The following is a 20316-nucleotide window of genomic DNA, read 5'->3' on the forward strand; positions in this document are numbered from 1 at the left end:
TGCCTCTCTGTTTTCAGAGAAGGCTGAATGTTTTTAAGGCATTAATTACCTCTTAATAAGAAAAAAAAACCATCAAAATGTTGAAGAAGTTAATTTTCTAAAACGAAGCAAACTTTATTCCCTAGGATTAGATTGCCCATTGATAAAAATTAGAACTGTACTAATTTTGATAGTCTTTCAAAATTGTTTTATGGACAGTTAAAGCATAAGACTTGTCTTGACATTCAAATTGATTTCTTCTACCACACTGAAAAAGTGCGTGCATTCATTCTGAGGTTCTGGGAGATCATTCATAATAGCAGGACCCGGTTACAGATAGTGAAGGAACTAGAGTTTGTAGCAGGGAAAGTGTTCTCTGAAACCCTCAGGACCAGCCATGGTAGCCTTCACAGGTAAGTGGCACAGATGGCCTAAAGGATATAATTTCGAGTAACCAAAAGGTAGCTCTTCCATGCAAACTATCTCCCATCTACCTTGCATTGAGCCACAGAGCTTAAAAACACATATATCCTTGGAAGGTTAATTTAAATTATAATAACTGGAGTAGACAGTAGTTATCAGACTCTTTCCAGAAGACAGGGTGAAGAGATCAATCTATGTGTTCCTGGAAAGAAAGGAGATACCCGGGCACCTGCATACTTCTCCGGGCTACCACATTTCCTCCAGTTCCTAGAGTGTGCTGGGACATTTCATTCCAAGTCTACTTCCTGATTTATACTGCAGTTTCCATTAGAGCGAGAATTCTGTTCTTAACTATAGCCTGCATGGGAATAATCAGCACACCTAGGAGTTCTGCAGAGGATAGCCAGGGAAGGAGTACTTTTCTCTGTCCCTGAAGGCAAAGCCTTCAAAAGATCAAAACTCCAAGAAATCAAGACTGATGTATGAAACAGGGAACAAGTCTTAGTCCTCCCCAGAGCTCTAGTTTCTGGCTTAATCTCACAACATAAGAGGCACCCAGCCAATGCTGTTTAAATGTTTCTGATCTTAGGAGTTTGCCTATGCTATGCCTATGTATTTTGCTTCTTGTGATTTTAGCTGCTGGTCTATTTACTGGGACCTATTCTAGAGATGAGATATCTTCAGGTGTTATTCCTAATTTTTTGAATACTTTTTTAAGTCATTCTCACCTGCTATTAATATCTCAGAAGTTCTTGCTGCCTATCCCTCATAGAAAAAAAGATACTTTAAATAATCAGGGCCTTATAAAATACAATGCAGTTTCTAGGGCTCTACAAGCAAATTTTAAAATAAATTAAAATGCCTAAATGCTTTAGCAGTATAGTTATTCCACCAAAAAGGACCTATGAAATCTGAAGCCCATGAAGATACTTTCACAATGTCATATGTCATTGCATTTGAGCCCCCAGATATTTTCTTTTAACTTAGTGTTTATTCCCTAATGCAACAGATCCTGCTAACTGAGGTGTCATTGTTCAAATTTTAAGAGTGCACTTCAGAAATGTGTGAGCAGAATAAAAGGATTGGATGTGAAGTATTAAACCTCCCATACCCTATTTACTATAGGATGGAATTGGGAAAACCAGGCACCATGCTTCCCAAGAAGACAAGAGAAATGATATACCAATATTACCAATATAGAAAGCTGCGTTGTCTTCACTGGCAAAATCATCCAGGTAGGCAATTCCCAGAGGCTGAATGGGAGTTTCTCCTATTCCACGGAGAAGGTTTCCCAGGAAAACATAAACCCACATGGAGGAGCTGGCATCAACTTCACATTCTTAAAGGGAGGGCAAAGAAGTTTGAAATTAGATTGCTATCAAAATTAAATATTTATTCTGCATTTCTACAATGTGTCTTAAAACTGGATTAGAATGCAAAAATTTTTGCAATAGTCATAATTTGATAGGAGTTTTGGCAAGTTTGGAAAATACCTTCCCTCTTTTAGTCAGTGTAAATCCCCTGCAGACTTCATTGTGTTATTACTTCTTGTTCTTCTTCCCTTTGCTACTTACTTTTTCTCTTCTTATTTTCCATCTACACTGAGCATTTTGCATTCCTGCACTCCAATCATATTCAATATCCTATCTGGGGCAAACATAAAATTTTGAACAAAGTCTTTTCTCACCTTAATTTTTACTCTTTTCTATTTTTCAGCAGAAACCACAAGTAATCTTATTGTTGACCAACTTTTCTCTGAAATTAAAATTTTTATTTGGCTGATACACCAACATTGGGCAGTATTGCCTACACCTACATGCGTTTGTTAGTGAGTAATCACTTTTAGGACTCCAGAAACAAATTCATATAAAAATTATAAACCCTATGTGCTTTGGCAGTATAGTAAAACTAACAGAAAGAATCTTTTGGGCAGTATTTTTGGAGTAAAATTTAAAGCTGATAATTTTTAAGTGCTTTCATAAAAGTAATATCTTAATATAATCATGTGAAGTAGGAAGATTATCCCCGTCATAAATAAAATGTAGTTTTGAAAAGTTTAGCTACTTTAATAAAATCAATAGCATCTATAACCTCCAACTATCACCATTTGGGAAAGCTCTCTGTCTGTCATGTGCTGGGCTAAGTGGTTTGTAGGCATTTTTAAATGGAATCCTAACAATCCAGGTAGGAGCTGCTTTCACCTATTAATAACGCTTAACGTAATTTTTGTTTGTGAAGAACGGTTTATGTGAAGAGCTGATGTGAACACTTTTGGGAAAGCGAATCAGACTGTGTGACAGGAAATTATCCTGATTCTGCCTCTTCTGGAAAAGTAGCCAAGTGATCATGGAATTTTCACTTATGTCCTCTGGAATTCTGTTATGCACCCCCAAACATGATGTGAACTCCTTTTCTGACAATTAACCGTCATGTTAATTGTAGCCCTAGCAATTGTATAATTCTGGAGAAGAAGCTTCTTGGCAAGGAGGTCTTATAGTAGGTTATTTAGTGTAGACACCTTAGGGATGTGCATTCCAATACAGTAACCAGAAGTCACATGTGGCAATTAAGATTAAAATTAATTAAAATTAGATAAAATGAATAAATCAGTTCCTCAGTCACAGTAGCTATGTTTCAAATACCCAATGGTCGCATGTGGCCAATGGCTACTATATTGTATATGTCTACAGGACATAGATATAGAACATTTTCATCATCACAGAAATTCCCGTGGACAGCTCTGTTCTGCAGTGTTGTAGGGGAGGTGAGGGTTGTGTGTGGAGCCATTTTGAGAAGATCCTTATCATCATCTTTAGGGTGAGCCTTTAGGGTGTCCACTATGTCTAAGGAAAGGACTTCAAAGGAGCAGGACCTCACTCAGAGTCTGCTGTTCTGTATCTGTCTGGAAACTTATCCCTTCACTCAAAAACATTTTAATTCCCTGACTCTAAACTCTATGTTTCGCTTCTTTACACTACACATTTAAGTATTAATTTCCTAACTGGTGGTACTGCCATTTATATCATGAGTCTTCTCTGATTGTCAAAAACGAAACAAAACATCTTCACTGACTGTACATTGTGTACAAATGAAACTCCAAACCCTTTAGTCAGCTCCCTGCCTTTTTATGTGGACCTAAATTAAATTTATTATCTGTTCTATTCTTACATAAACAAGCCCTCTGTTCTTGTCCATTGATTTGTGTGTGTCCTCCTGAAAGTATCTATTGTTCTCTTTCACACATTTCTCTTTTCTCTTCTTCTAGAATGTATTTCTTCTTTTTTTTATATAGCAGAAGAGGGCAAATTTTCACATTTAATGTTCTCCCCCTTCTGCCCCTCCCCACATTTCCATGTTTCTTCTTCAGTCCCTTGGCCTTTCCTTTCATTTGAACAGCCAGACCCTCAGTGTTTGTTGCACAGGGAAGGGACATCTTCACAGAAAGTATTAATGAAGATATTATGGGAGTGAAAAGGTTTTATGAACTGGATAAAAAGATTTGGAGCAATGGCAGGTATATAAAAGAAAGGCTTCTGCTCTGCCTGGGTAGAAATTGATTCCCCATGTTGGACATAGGGAGTGAAATGGGGGATGGCAGGGAGGGAGTATGGGGCAAATGATGCTGGAGGGGAAAGAGAGGGTTTGTTCACCTACTTTCACTGAGTCCTAGAGATGTGGCAAGTGCCTGTGGATACACTTGTGGACTCCATGAGCAAAGGAGACCTGTGCCGTCTTGACCAAGTAGAGCCCAGGGAAGTAGAAAGACCCCAGCTATGAAATGGCTGCACAGCCCAGCTCAGCATCCCTGCCTTGGGCTCCTCACGGGCTTTCCAATGTCTAGAGTGATATAGAAGAGCTGATTCCCATGTTCCCAAAGGCAGCTCAGACAAAGCATTGCCATGCCACGTGCATCAGCCATAGGGAACACTAGGCAGTAACAAGATTCCTGCATCCTAGCTCGTGTAGAAAATGGAATTAGTTCCATGAATCTAGGATTGTTACTTCTGAACCAGAGAATGCTACTGTGCTAAATATATATATATGAATATGGATATGTGACACCATGGTGTCAGGTATGTCCAAACACTGTGACCTGAAGGTTTTACATATCTAAGCTGGCAAGGAACATCAGTAACCCCTCTGACTATTATGTAAGCTCCCTAGAACATAAGCAAGCCCTGGGGAAAAGGATGGAAGTTAGCGACAAATCGAGATTCAGTTTTTGCCATTTTAATGAAAAGGGGCTGAACACAGAATTTAAATTGACTTATGGGGAAAATTATATTTCTTTCATATCTGAGCGATGGACTAAGATTTTGTACATGCTAGAACTAGTCTTGCACAGCTTTCCAGACCCACCTTATTTGGAACCACTGAAAGATTTTCCCAGTCACCAACAATTAATCCTCTTTCTTTCCACATGATTTGATCATCTGTATATTTTCTTTAGATTTCATCACATACTACTTTATATTGTACGAATTTGTATGGCATCATAATATCTCAATTTAAGTAGTACAGCTTTTGAAAGCAAAAATCATATAGATATTTTTGTCCATACTAAAGCACGTATAAAGTCTTTTCAAAAAAGTTTGTTTAGTCAAGAAAAAAAAAAAACAAAAAACATCTTACCATCACTTATTTTGGATTGTGATTTTTCCAGAACCGAGATCGGTAACTGACTGCTTGACTCTAGGAGACACGGAGAGATGCTGAGAGTAGAATTGGGGAAAGGAGAATACCTCTCATATTTGTACCTGCATAGGAAGAACGTTTTCTTCATGATGAGCTTGTTAACATCATGCTACCGAGTTGTGTATATTACAGAACTTCAAAGAGTGCCTGGTTGAGCTTGCAACTGTCTTTCAATCTGAATCACCAAAGCAAACCAGCACTGTACAGCAGAGTCTACAGAAAAGGTAGCCAGGAAATCTGGTTCATAGGCTGTATACGATATCTGGGTTAGTCAATTAGCAAAATAAAAAGTAAGATTTATTTACAGGGGCTCCTTTGAATATAAACTAATGACTATAAATCACCTTCTTGGTGAAGTATCAAGCATCCAATACTTGATAAAATCATGATTATCTCTGAGTCACAGAAAAAGCAGTAATTTAAAAACTCATAGCCATCATCGCATTGCGTTCAGAGTTGTAAATTTAGTAGAACAACTGTAAGAACTGTAAGGCTTGAACATTCTAGAGAATAGATGATGATACATGGCTGTTTGAACCATTTATCCAGATAGTATCCTGCTTTTCCTTTACAGTTCATTCATCTGGCTCCAAGTTATTTTTCATTCCATTCTTTCCTCTGTCTATAAGGCTATGATGGCAGCTGGGTTGAAAGGCCAAATGTTTGGAAGTAGGACTGTGGTAACACTGTCTACAATCCTCTAGCTTCACTTTCACATTCGAATTATCCTTCATGTGTCAAGCTCCCTACTCCATTTGTACCCTGCAGGGAAGAAGGGCCTAGCAAGAAGTTATCACAACATTACCTTGATTCTCATGTTATTCAGGCACTATGTGACCAAAGGCTAGCAATCATAGTAACATATCTGACATATTAATAGGAAAAACCTGTTTATTCAGGATGGTAAGGAAAAGATGGATTGCATTATCAAAATATTCAAGTTGATAAATGGGTTTCCTTGTATCTGTTTTGTGTAACCTACGCTTCAATGGGTTCATGAACTCCATTGAAAAAGTAAGAACATTTTGTATGCATATTTTTACAGGAATGTTTAAGGGAAGAGATTCAGTTTTTACCATTTTTATCAAATGGTTCCCTGACCAAAATAGGTTAGTAACCACTTAATGAGGTTAACTGCTTTCAATCCTTAAGCTATACAGGAGCATATTTAGCATTGAAATCATGGTGAATATAATTTTATTTTGTTAATAATTACAGAGATACCATAGACAGTAATTATGCCCCAAAGCTATTAAAGTGAGCATCTATGTGGTTATGCAGTATTTGGAAAAATTTTAATTATCTGACCTTTCTCAATTCTTTTAGTCAAAAGTTTACGATTGCAAGCATAATAATTATGTAGACTTTGAATAAATGGAATCTTATGTTAAGTGTTACTTTTGTCACTAATCACTATCAGTGACACTCTAAAGAAAAATTACCCGTTTGTTTTCAATTTTCTTAGTTGTCAAATGAGAGCTATAGGTGTGGTGTGTGCCTGTGTGAGACTCTGTTAGATGAAGAGACAAAGAAGTGATTGAACAGGGGACCAGTGGTATAAATGTTTGTAAATTCTGTGATTTAGTTTTGACCTGCATTCAAATCCTGACTGACACCATCTTGACGGATGTATAAAATTCTACAGCAGCGTCCTAAATAGTCTCCCTGCTTCTACACTTGCCTCACCAGAGTCAATTTTCCAAGCAGCAGTCAGTGTGGTCCTTTAAAACTATAATTCATGGCTGGGCACAGTGGCTCACGCCTGTAATCCTAGCACTCTGGGAGGCCGAGGTGGGCGGATTGCTCGAGGTCAGGAGTTCGAAACCAGCCTGAGCAAGAGTGAGACCCCGTCTCTACTATAAATAGAAAGAAATTAATTGGCCAATTAATATATATAGAAAAAATTAGCCGGGCATGGTGGCATATGCCTGTTGTCCTGAGCTACTCGGGAGGCTGAGGCAGAAGGATCGCTTGAGCCCAGGAGTTTGAGGTTGCTGTGAGCTAGGCTGACGCCATGGCACTCACTCTAGCCTGGGCAACAAAGGGAAACTCTGTCTCAATAAATAAATAAATATTTATTTATTTATTTATTTATTTAAATAAATAAATAAATATTTATTAAATTTATTAAATATTTATTTAAATTTATTTATTTAAATAAATAAATAAATACTTATTTATTTATTTATTTATTTATCTATTTTTGGTAGAGATGGGGTCTCATTCTTACTCAGGCTGGTCACGAACTCCTGAGCTCAAGAGATCCTCCTGCCTCCCAGAGTGGCAGGATTACATGCATGAGCCACCAAATCCAGTCTCAGGTACACTCTTCCTTCTGATTTTCTTGCATTGTATTCTATATTTTTCATTAACCTGAAGTAATAAAATTATTCATATGAATACAGCACCTTTAAGACAAAACCATCACTGGTTAAAACCAAGTGGCTTAGTTGGCTAAGGAGGATGGACAACAACACACAACAATGATGACACAGCTACTCGTTATACTGGTAACCTCAATAAACATTTTACCTGTGTCATCTCATTGAATATTTGCGACAACATTATGAGTTAGGTATTACTGTTAAAGTCTATTTCAAGATGCATAAACTGAGGCCTAGAAAAGTTAAGTAACATATCCAATGTCACATATTAGAGATACTGATCTGCTGCAAAGTGAGTTAATTCAAGAGTGAGGATTTATTTATCCTTTACAACTACTTTAAAATTTTTAATTTTTTTAGTAGTGGAACTATTTTTCCTCTCTGAGAAAACTGTTCCATAAAGGCCCATAACATTATCATGAGTCAAGCTTAAATTTAAATAATTATAATCATAAAGAAAGAAATGCAGTTGTTTGATAAGGCAAGAAAACAATGATTGCTTTAGACTTACTGGTCCATGAAGAACTGAGGCATTGCAATGAGCAATGTTCCAACTCCCATGATTAGGCAACCTGCTCCAATAATTTTTGGCCTGTGAAGTTTGGCTCCAAAGTAGCTAACAAATGTTATAACTAAGAGATTCCCTTTGGGGAAAAGAATAAAGCATTCATAAGTTAGAGAACATAGAAAAAAGTCAACAGCATAACTGCTAATAAATGAATGAATAGCAGGTCTAGCAATGTTTTGTTTTGACTAAACCATCTCCCCACCATCTTTCCCATCATTTACCCTTCTTTTCTTTAATCTTAGATGACTCCTGAAACTCTTTTCATATTCATTACTTCAACCACCTAATCCCTTTGTCAAAATATTTTAATTACATCCCTTCTATCTCACTATACCCAACCTAATTATTTGTCCTGGTAAAGTATTTTATCAGTGAATCAAATTGTAGAAGGCTTCCTTTAGTTGCTCTGTTAAATCTTCTTTAATTATTTTGAGGTAAACTTTCTCATTCATTCTTCTTTCATTTAAGTTTTCTATTAAAACTGCTATTAGTTTTCTAATTGCTCCTGAAACATACATTACACATTCTCTCTTTCCCTAATATCCCTTATAGAAAAGGTAAAACAACCACAACTTTAAATGAAATCAGATCACTTAAAATGAAATCAGATTAGGAAACTTATATTTACACAAATGATACTTTACAATTTGTTTATTAACTTTTTATAAAAAGACTCAGAATAGAAATAAACATCCACACAGACAGCATCAGCTGTATATCAATTATATAATCTCACTGTATACCTATAACACAACTTTTATGAAATACAAAATCGCCATAAAATATGCCCATCTATCTCTTTCTTGAAAAATAATTATAGAAAATGTGGTTTTCGAAGATAGGAATTATGCCTTTTTAAAACGTCTCTAGTGAAGCATGTGTTAAGTTACTTTTAGTTGATGATGGTGATAACTGATTAAAGGGAGGAGTTCTCACGCTTTGCTGTGCATAGGGAAATGGAAACTTGTTAAAATGCAGATTATTGGCAGGTCCAGACAGTTTCCAATTCCATGGATCTGGGGGCAGGCCAAGAAATCTGCATTTCCAATACTAGCTCGAGTGTGTTGATGGGCATGATTCCTGGAACATGCTTTGATAAACATTTTTCAGGGTCTTAAGTTTCAAGGGGCTTTAAAGTTTTAGCTACATTTGTTTGGAATATTTCATTTCTAAGAATTACAGTGCTAGATAAAGCAAGAACTTAACAATCTCCAGCAATTGATTGTGATGGCTGATGGCTGCCTTTGCTTTGAAGTCCTCCTGGATATTTTCAATTTTCTAGCAACAGTGTGTTTCCTTACATCTGTAAGCAATCATCTAATTCACTACTGTTCAGTCACATTGCCAGCTTTCGTCGATTGGAAAAAAGATCAGCAATTTTTATAGCCTTGAGGATAATAATAATAATGACAGGGAGAAAAGTAACTTGCACAGTGGCTCTCATCTTTGGGGCTCCAGGAAGAATTAAGCTCTTTTCAATGTTGACATTAAGAAAATAATAATTAAGCATGACATTTCCCATTTGACATTTAAGTATTTAGTAGAAGACATTTTGAATCACATTATATTGATATTTATATCTATGCCTTTGTTAACGTGCCACAGTAAATAAACCAAAATAAAGTGAAAATTGACTTTCAGTTTACAGGTAACCCCACTCTCATCTCCTTTATCCTTCACCAATAAGACACAATAACGGACTCATATTTATAGGCTGTTTCTCCATTACATTAGTGGATATGTCAAATACAAGATGATATGATTTCCCTATCTGTGATATCTATACAAGTTTTTCTTCCTTTACTTATATCCTTTCTGAGTTCTCAGGAAATACACTTGGAAACTGAATAGTGATAAATCATCTTAAAAATTGAATTGGATATCAAAATTCTTTCATATCTATCATCGCTAGCCTCTGACAAAGAAAACAGGTCCAGAGAGTTTTACAAATATCTCTTACCAAACTTTAAGAGAAATTCTCACTCTATCTTTGTCTATCTCTCTCTGCTTGCACACCACACCACACACACACACACAAACACACATGCACATGCACACAGACACACAATTTCACATGACAGAAAAGAAAAGCTGCTCAATTCATCCTAGAAGATGAACATAATAACTTTGAAATTCAAACTGGACAAGGATGATATAAGAAGAGACAACTAGTGCCAAAACTTAATTATGAAGATAGATGTAAAAATCCTAAACAAAATATTAGCAAACTGAATAGCGCATAAAAATAAACACATCTTGACCAAGTACAGTCTATTACAGGAGTACAAGGGTACCACCAAATTTAAAAATTATTTATTAAATCACTATGTAACTAATGGAAGGAAACCAATTCTATGGTTATCTTAGTAGATGTAGTAAAAGCACTCAATACAATTAATTACTCATTAATGATAGGGAAAAAATCTGAGCAAAGCAACTTTTAAAGTGCATCTATAAAAAGTACACAGCAAGCATATTGCTCAATGGTAAAATTTTAAAAGCATTTGCATTAAGATCAAATACAAGAGAAGGATGCCCATTGTAATTGCTTCTACTCAACATAGTACTGAGGCCACTGCAAAAGGGAAGAACAACAACAAAAACAGATCTAAGAGTTGGAAAGACAGATTAAAAATTGTCTTCTGTTTTAGACAATATGATTGTCTATTTCAACAAAGTTGTTACATACAAATAACATTTAGAAGTCAATATTATTCCTACATTGCAGGAGTTATCAAATAGAAAATGTGGGAATAATCCTTTTCACAGTAGCAACAGAAAACTTAAATATGAAGGGATAAATCTAACAAAATATTAGTAATAAATTTGTAGAGACAATTAACAAGAAAATATTGAAAGCTATGAAAACAAAAGGCCTAACTAGATGAGAGCTAAACCATGTTCGTAGATGGGAAGACTCACCATCACAAAATGTCAGCTATCTGATCTGATCCATATCCAGATTGGGTTTGATTGGAATTTTATGCAATTTCAGTCAAACCCAAATAGGATATTCCAGACTTCAGAAAACTTATCCAAGTATATCTAAGAAAAATTTGAAACACAAAGTTGGAGATTTTCCTACCTGAAAACAAAGCTAATAATAAAACTATAATCATGAAGATAGTCTTGTATTGAGTCAGGAATAAGCAGATGTATGAAACAGATTTACATGGAGGTAGTAAGTTAATACATGATAAAGAAGGCATTACAAATACTTGGGCCAAGTACATATTCAATTAGTGATGATTGGACACTTGGGTATAATAGTATAGAGAGACTTCTACATCACACCATCTAAAAAATCTATTTCAAGTAGACTAAATACTAAAATGTAAAAAGCAAAACTTTTATATATTTAGAAGAAAGTACACAGAAACCTTTTTAAAATAAATAATTAATATGTGGAAAATATTAGGAGGTCATGATATGAAAACCTTTTTATTTTCTTGGTGACTTTGTCATTTTTGGGAAAAGTCTTTGTTATGAAAAGCGTACTTTACTTAGGGGAGAACTTGAGTCTCTACTATGTGGCCGTTAGAGGATAATGTCAAGAGCTGTCAAAGGAAAAAGGACATTGTTCTACAAAATACAATGACTGGGAAGTAGACATGGAGGTTGGTAATGGATCCAGATTCCTGGAAAGAAGGAATGTGGAAAGAGGCAAGAGAAGTAAATTAAGATTACAGTCAGGACACTCATTTTTCTGGAAATATATGGATTGCAAATAACCAGGGCAAATTCTTGGATTTGATGCTTGGAATAAAAGTTTCCAATGGAACTTAGAGAACTTTTAAGCCATTTTAAGGCATCTCATACAATAAATAATTTTTATCCTTAGAATGGTCTAGAACAATTAATATGAATTTGGAGTTAGCATACTTTGTCATTTTCTATGAAAACTTAGCACTCTTTAGCAAATACAGACTCTCTCAGCTTGCATTGGGACCTGGGAATTCAAGAAAAAGTTTGGATCAAATCATTTCTAAGTCTCTTCAGCTCTAAAATGCTTTTATACAGTAATCTAGAGTGAGGGGGAAAATCAAAGTATCACATGATACATCATTTTTTTATCTACTCATATTTGCTTCTTTCTGTGAGTCCACTTTATTCTTTCAATCTGCACCAATCGCCTCTTCATTCTTGTTTCTTCTAATCATATAGTCTGCCACCCTTCCCTTGACGCTCCATGGCTCCTCATTCAGTCCACAGCGATTGGCAGAACAGGGATCAAGGAATAAATGAACCATGTGGGCCTAAGGAGATTCCATAAGGGTGTGATCAGATGTTTTAGAACCTTGCTACACAAAGTGTGGTCCATTGATTAAAAGCATCAGCATCATCTGAAAGCATATTAGAGATGCAGAATCTTATCCCCTCCCTACAGAATCAGCATCTGCATTTTTAAAAGATTGCCTAGTCATTATTACGAACGTTGATATTTGATGGGCACTTAGAAATTTCATTCTGGTAAGATGACAAAAGATGGATTTGGGAAGCAAAAGCCTGGAGACAAAAGGTTCCCTATTCATTCTTTTAATTCTTTCTGTGATATTCAGAGTAAAACAAAAATATATACTATGAAGTAAAATAAATAAATTGTTAAAGAGTTGGAAGATAATTCTTCACTCTTCTGAAAGTTCATCAGGTAAAGCTAAAATTAGAGCAGTTAGAGGTTTTACTATCACATATATTTGAGTCCAATCAGGCATTAAGGACCACAAAGGGTACTGTTTTGTTTACTTCAACAAAGAATTAAAGCCTCTTAGTTTATCAATTCAGGAAGCTGACTAACTGGGATTATACTCTTTAAAGTACTTCCAAAACAGTGGTTGAAATCACTTGGCATTTTCAAGCTCTAAGAGGGAGTCCCTAGTCAATTGCTAACTGAAGACACCTGAGCAGACAATTGTTATTGCCTGCTGTGATCTGGTGTTCTTGTGAATAGAATCCCTTTTTTTCTTCTTACTAAGCCACTGGGCCGACAATCCCTTTCATGGTTAAACTTCTTAAATCATTGCAACAGATTTTTGTAGAGTCCATTTGGATTCTTTCAAATCTCTAAAATTGAATCACAGGGCTCCTAGGTTATATCATTCTTCTGTAAAGACACTTGCAACATGCTGATAACTCAAAATACCAATCAGCATCCCACCCCCTCCTCCAGGAAAGTCTCCCATTCTGACTGGGAACTCTGAATTGTGTGAGTCGTACAATAGTGAACATCTGAAGAGGTGCATTTTTCGTTGGTTGCTCTCAGAGCAAATTGCTCCTACTGTAGCATAAAGTTATGGCAAATTTTGTCCAAACAAGAGTTTACAAATAGAGTCAGATCCCAGCAGACCACCGAAGGCAGAAAGGATGTCATTTAGCCATGCCTAGAAGAGCTTGTGCTTAAAAGTAAAGTCAGGCATCTGCAATACCTACCAATTTCAAAACTACCATCAATAACTCCCACCAGTGAAGAAGGGATATCAAACCTTCTCTCTATCTGAGTGATGGTGCTCTTCAGATAGCCTTCTGCCAATGCTTTGGCAAAATAAACGAAAGACAAGGCACCCAGGAACAGCTGGAAAATATGACAGGTCACACTTAGTCTGACTGCAGGTTGGCACACAATTGGAAACTTGTTAAGCAAACAGACAAATCAAAATACAAACTAAGAACAATGCGTAATATCATGTTTGTTAGCATTGAAGATTTAATTCAAGCATTACTACGGGTTTCCTTCAGCCTCAAGCAGATGTAGATTTTCCAAAAATTCAAATTCTCTTGGAATTTGAAATGTATGTTGATTTTCATTGAAAATGTATGCTGAGTTCCTTTTCGTCCCTTTCTCCCACCATCCCCCAAAGGACCCTCAAAGATGTCTTGCTTTGAAAATAAGATTGAGTGTATGGTAGGTAAAAAGATGAAAGAGCCATTCATAGGTAAGGAAATAAAGCAAATGAAAACCATAAGCCAAAGTCTTGACCTGTTATCACAAGTCTTAGTGTTGTTCGTGGTTATGTGCTTCACAGCGATGGTGCGTGTACCAGCAGGGGGCATAATACATAGACTGAAAAAGTGGAACTGCTATTCCTTGTGTTTTATACTTATTAAATTCACACTCAAGTTCTTTCTTAGTGAAAAGCATTTCTTTGATATCTGGCTTATGTATTTTGCTAGACATGGGTCTGTGATGGAGTATTTATATGGCAGGTTAGCATTTATACAAAAAAAAACCCACATAAATATTTGTTGAGTGAGGATGTGGTATAAGGAAAGAGTAGGAGCCACACAGAGCACCATGAAAAGCAACCCTACCCTGTAATGAGTAACGTTATTCCCATTTTGTATTGGCTTTTATTTATAAAATGGGAACAATGTGGGTGTTTAATACATTAAATGGTATACCTGTGCTTGGCACAATATCTGGTACATAGTAGAAGTTCAATAAATATTAGTTTCTACTATCTCTCTTGTTTCTGTCTAGGAAGGGCATTCAAATGAGTCCAGGAAAGTAATTTAAACTACACGGTCAGGCAGTGTTTCCTTGCATCACTTGGCAAAGTGTGGTTTTAGTGAATTACATTTAAGATCACTTTGTAAAAGGGAAAAATATTCTCTCTCTAACTTCCTCATATAGAAGCTATCTGGATAGAAAGCCAAGAACATCAACTCCACCTAATTCTCTGTTACTCTACCTTTAGTTCACCACAGCAAGGTTGTTTTTCCTCTGAGGAGGGATATTCTGTTTTCAAGGAAGTCCTTCCAACAGGTTGTGCTGAATTTTTGCAGAATAACTGGATATTTTCTTTGGATGAAGTGTCCATTATAAAAGTATTCCTTGCCTCTGATCTGTCAAAGTTGATTTTAAAAGTAAAAAGAAAAAAATGAATTCAATACTATGCAATTTATTAAATAATATTTTTATTCAATTCTACACCTCAATTCTATAGATTAAATTAAAAGTGAAGCTACTTTTTGTTACAACAGTAAGTTGGCAACATTTTTCAATTAAAATCAACCAGAATATTTGATTAACTAATCCTGCTATTGGGACTCTGTAGCCAGCATTCTTTCTCAATCCCTCCAGTTTAAGCCTCTTTATGGCAAAGAATAAATTTAAAAGTTGCCTTTGGAATAAATAACAAGGCAGAATTTTGCTAACTTTGTGGTCTTGCCAGTTTAAACTAGGAGAAAGCAGGGAAGGAAGAAAAGGAATTCAACCATGTGAATATTGATTCATTAGAATTAAGTCTTTTATTAAAGCCTTTAAATCTATCTTCCTAGCAGAACAAATAGAAGAGGTTGATACCCATCATAGGTTTCGATAGCGCCTTATGATTCCTGCTGCACCCAAAGCAAGGCTTAAAATATGGCAAAAAAGGAAGAGGTCCAATTCATTTATTGTTTTAGTTTGAAAAATAAGAAAGCAGTGTGATCTTGTACCTCAGGCTTAGATCTAATTCAAGTGAAAGGATAGTCCTTTGGCTGTCTTAAATAAAAAGTGATGAACTTCCTTCCTATGTTTAATTTCCCGCCTCCCCTCACTCTTGTCCTGAACAAACCCTGGACAGTATCAAACACTGAACCTATTTTCTCCCTGTTCACATCAATATTTACATATCCTGTGCCCCTACTTTTTTAGGATTACACACGGTTCAGTGCCTGCTTGCTTGACACTCTAATCTAAATCAAGGAATTCAAAAAATAAAATAACTTCTGGATCTTCCTAATACTATTAGATGACACAATTGTATGTTAACAGAGATCTTCCTTCTATACTCACATTACATTAACTAAAGGAATGGCATTAGGAATAAAATTTCATGTATTGCAGTAGGAATTTTGGCTTATTCTGCTTGTGTGTATATCATCTTGACTTTATGCAATGCTTGTTTTATGTTTACTAACTTCAACCATCATAGTCTGAATGCATAGATAGTATCTCAAACTGAAAAATCAAGCGATAGTAGTATAAAAAATTGATTTTAAAATATGAAGTCAAACATCAGGAGACTAAAACAACTTAAAAGTAGAGTGGATTCTTCCAGGGAGTGGGACATAAATAGAGAAAGGGCAGGGCAAAGGCTTGGTAAAAAATTATTATTAGGCTTATAGAGTGTTTGATTTCATAAACATGCATAACTTTAATTTAAAAAAAATGGACAAAAGAAAGAAAACTGAGTGAAATAAAAAAAATTGAAAAACCAAAAAATTAAATAAAACAAAGAGCTTATAATGCTAGTCAAGACCAAAAGACAAAAATACGAGGATATAATATTAGTGAGATTATAACAAAGATGATTAGGAGTATAAAACATAAAAATGATGTACAATATATAGAAATAATTTTAAAATCTTGACAAAATGGATGCATTTCTAGCAAATATTAATTACTTGTTTTGGCACAAACCAGAAGAGAAAAATAGCCAAGGAAGACATTATCAAAAACACTCTAAAACTATTCCCTAAACAAAGATGCTCAGGACTGAGGACACAATAGGAATGGCTTTATCAAGGGCTGTTCTTCAAGGAAAGACAGCAGATAATGGAAACAGATAATCATTGTCTCCATTCATTTGACAAAACTAAAATTATCTTGGTAGCAAAATCACATAAAGGAAAACTTCAGATCAAACCCATAGATTATAAAATTCTAAATAAAATACTAGCAAATCCAAATTAACTGACTAATATAATATAATTAGGACTATCTTAAAAGATGTAACAATTAATAGTAGGAAACTTATTCATCTGAATTATCATATGAAGAATTCAAAATTAAAAAGAATAAAATCTCAATAAATGAAAAAAATCAGGTGATAAAATTCAACATCCATTCCTGACTTTTAAAAAAATTCTAAGAAACTAAGAGTATAGTTTACCAGTATTATCTTTTTTACCAGTATTATCTTCTTTACCAGTATTTGATAATAGTAGCCAACTTCATACATGCATTGAATCACTAAGGCTATTCTTCCAGAACAATGAAAAGAGAGTTTGGGAAACACAGGTTTAATGTTAAGTAGGTTTCTTTACTGCAAAACTACTAAGTACCTTTAATTGAACTTGTAGAGAGAGAGACCCATTGCTTATAATGAAAAAAAAATCAAAACCAAATGATCTAAATATCATTTATGCAATGAAAATTTTTTAAGCCATTGGAGATTAGTGTAAAGAAGTAAATATAGTTATACAGATTCTACATTCATTATAGATTGATTTTTAAAATATATGTTACAAAACGGAATATGTAATGAACTATTTTATGAAAGCAACACACATATTCACATATGTATATGCAGAGACAAAGCTTCAGAAAGTTTATAAACAAAAGGTTAGCACATTATTTCTGGTTGGTAGCATTGCAGATGATTTTTCAAAAAATGCTTTGTGTATCCATATTTTCTAATTTTTCTACAATGAACATGTATTTTTTATATAAAAACATTTGAAAATATTAAAAATATCATGAAGCAGAATATAAAAAACAGAAACATTTTACAATACAAAATATTAAATTTACAACTTAAAATACAACATTCTTCCAAGAAAGTAAACTATGTAATTCAAATTGGCCTTCTGTTTTAAGGGTCTAGATATCATATTATTTTCCATCAGTTATAAAATTAAAGCCAGTGATCAGAAAATGCAAATAAATTGTTTAATAATAAAATATGCTATGACTTATGCTAAATTTATCATTAATAGATTCAATGGGTTATATCTAAAATGCTACTGCTAGAGTGTAAAATAATCATGTTGAAAACAATATTTAAAAACTTCAACCCTAAAACACATTGTAAGCTTCCTTATATTTGAAGATGTTGATACAAAAATCACTCTAACCAGAATTCAGAAACAATAACAAGAGGGAAATATAGTCATCTTAATTAATGTTGTGTTAGGGCAAAATAACACCCAGCTTAAAATATTGGCACTGCATAGTTTTGCTGCAGACATAACTTCATCTCGCTGGCTAATATGCAAATCATAGTAAGTATAGTATGTTCCAAGGAGGCTACAGTTCATCCCCGGTGAAAAGAGGTGGAAGGAAACTCAGTGACATGAATGGAAAGATCCTTGGGGCATGCAGGCTCTCTGTCTTCATTTGCAACTGCAGAAGTAGAGCAAGCAGCACACAGTTATTCAGAAGGAATTGCATTTGGCAAATCCCCTCAATTGAGCTCCAGCCACTTGAATAGATTCTTCCAGAAAAAAAAAAAAACAAAAAAAAACATATGGCAAAGTTTTCATCCAATACCCTGGGTTGGAGTATAACTTATTCTGAAGGCCAAAGAAAAACGCACCAAAGAGTTTTGCTTCATTTCGATTTGAAAAAAAAAAAAAATGGAATTCTCTGCTCATATGGGTTTGAAAATCAGCACTTGCAGATTTTAAATGTAGGGCACAGGTGGCTTAGGAAGGTTGTAGTTGGATCACACGGATGCACTCAACCCTGGGGCTCTGAAACAGAGACTCAGACTCTAGCCAGCAGCCAGTTTCCACACGCTGCACGGAGCCGTGCAGACAGCCACTCCCCTCTCTCTTCTCTTAGCCATCTCTCATGAGGAAAACCCCTGCCCTGCGCTGGCTTCTGGCCACCAGAATCCCTCCTTTCAGATGCTCTAAAAAATAACCTCCCGGTACGTGTGGAAGAGAGGTGTGTGTTGTTTACAGACTAATCCTCTCCCATCCAAATGATTCATTGTGTGAGATTCAAATTTAATAAGCACTATTTTTGTGCCAGGGGATGTATGTACTTTTTCTAGCCTTTAAAACAACCCAAAAGACTCACCTGAGAAACAAGGCAAGCAAAAAAAGAAAAAGAAAGAAAAAAGTAAAAAATAATAAAAATAAAACAACCCAAAAGGCTTAGTATTATAATTCCCATTTTTTAAAGTGATATGACTCAGAGCAGTTAAGTTGACTTGTCAAAAGCTATCAAGTAATGAGCATCAGAGGCAAAATCTGAACCCAGATTTGAATTTATCTGCCCTTTTTTAAACCAATCTCCTCTCCTTATTTCCATCAGACTAACAAGGGGCCCATCAACTTACATTGAGAATTCTTATGAATAGAACACAAATAGTGCAGAACTGAAGGGTTCATTAACTGTTCTCCTGTGGGAATCTGATGTCCTAGTCACAAAATACGAAAGAAGAGAGCAAAATCTTACCTGGAGGTGGAGATCAAAGACTACCAGTTCCTCTCAACGTGTTCAGCAAGAGGCTGGACCACAGACTGCAAGGGGAAACTGAGGTAAATTCCACAGCAATTTTGAACAGTTTTGCCAGGTGGGGAGAGCTTGGGTGGACACAGCCAGGGAGGATTAAGGGAAAGCAAAGATGAAGGGCATGGTCTCACCCTGGGCAATCTCTTCTCTTTTTCGTCTTTCCTCCTGGCCTCTTTTTTTCTGGCAGTCTGCAGAGAATTGGCCAGGCTGGCAAGGCCACTGACGCTCATCTCAGCTCCCAGGGCACAGAAAGAGCTGAAGCCTTTGAGCCATTTCCTTGCAATTTGCTGCAAGTTTAAGGCCACACGTGATAAAGCTTTCTTTATGGGAGAGAGTGAAAAAAGAAAAGACCACTTGTGATCTTACTTGCTGATTCCCAGAAAACACAACTCTGCAGGGGGCAGAGGGTAAAGGAACAGAAGCCAGAGAAGGGACGGAAGTTTGTAACAAAGACCCCTCCTTCTCCTTCCAAAAAGTTTTTAAGCCAACCATTCCTTAGGGACATCACTGGGATCCTTGTGTCTTGTTTGTTTGTTTGTTTGTTTTGTTTTGTTTTGTTTTTTAAAGGCTCTTGGGCTAACTCACAGCATGGTTTCCTTTACCGTTGGGATTCTAGAATCTTCAGAGACCACATATCAGGTCAGGATCAAAGCACTGCAGGGCTCTCTAGAGAAAGTTAATTCTCAGAGGCATGATCAAATGCTCATATCCACAATTTCTCTGAGTCTTGAAAACAAACAACAGAAAAAAAAACCAGGTTGAATTTTTGGCATTCAATTGTTTATTCTACCTAATTCTGAAGAAAAAGAAATCCTTGCACTGAGAAATTCTATAATTCTAATAAATTCTTTTTCCAAGAGGATGATATTAGAGGATTTTGAGCAGTATTAGTTTGCATTTGGTTTCTACCAATAAATGGATTTGCTACCGGAATTATCCAAGATTTACCCTATTCTTAAACGGCTGAGACTCTGGGCTGGTCACTCAATTTCACTGAGTCTCAATTTCTTCCTTTAAAAAGCAGAAGTTTTGTTTAAAAAAAT

At 35.6% G+C, this 20316-nt stretch overlaps 1 protein-coding gene across 1 annotated transcript in view; it reads right to left on the reverse strand.

Moving 5' to 3' along the window:
- Positions 1–19639, reverse strand: part of SLCO1C1 (solute carrier organic anion transporter family member 1C1) — a 48178-nt gene extending 28539 nt beyond the window's left edge. The window contains exons 1-6 of the mRNA XM_012785505.3: positions 19217–19639; positions 14736–14889; positions 13477–13618; positions 7993–8125; positions 5035–5159; positions 1595–1741 (exon numbers count right to left, since the gene is read on the reverse strand). Of these exons, the coding sequence (XP_012640959.2) occupies positions 1595–1741; positions 5035–5159; positions 7993–8125; positions 13477–13618; positions 14736–14864 (676 nt within the window). The 5' untranslated portion in view covers positions 14865–14889; positions 19217–19639. The remainder of the gene's footprint in view (positions 1–1594; positions 1742–5034; positions 5160–7992; positions 8126–13476; positions 13619–14735; positions 14890–19216) is intronic.
- Between the last annotated feature and the right edge of the window lie 677 nt (positions 19640–20316).

The sequence above is a fragment of the Microcebus murinus genome, chromosome 10 (genome assembly GCF_040939455.1).
Source record: "Microcebus murinus isolate Inina chromosome 10, M.murinus_Inina_mat1.0, whole genome shotgun sequence".
NCBI lineage: Eukaryota > Metazoa > Chordata > Mammalia > Primates > Cheirogaleidae > Microcebus > Microcebus murinus.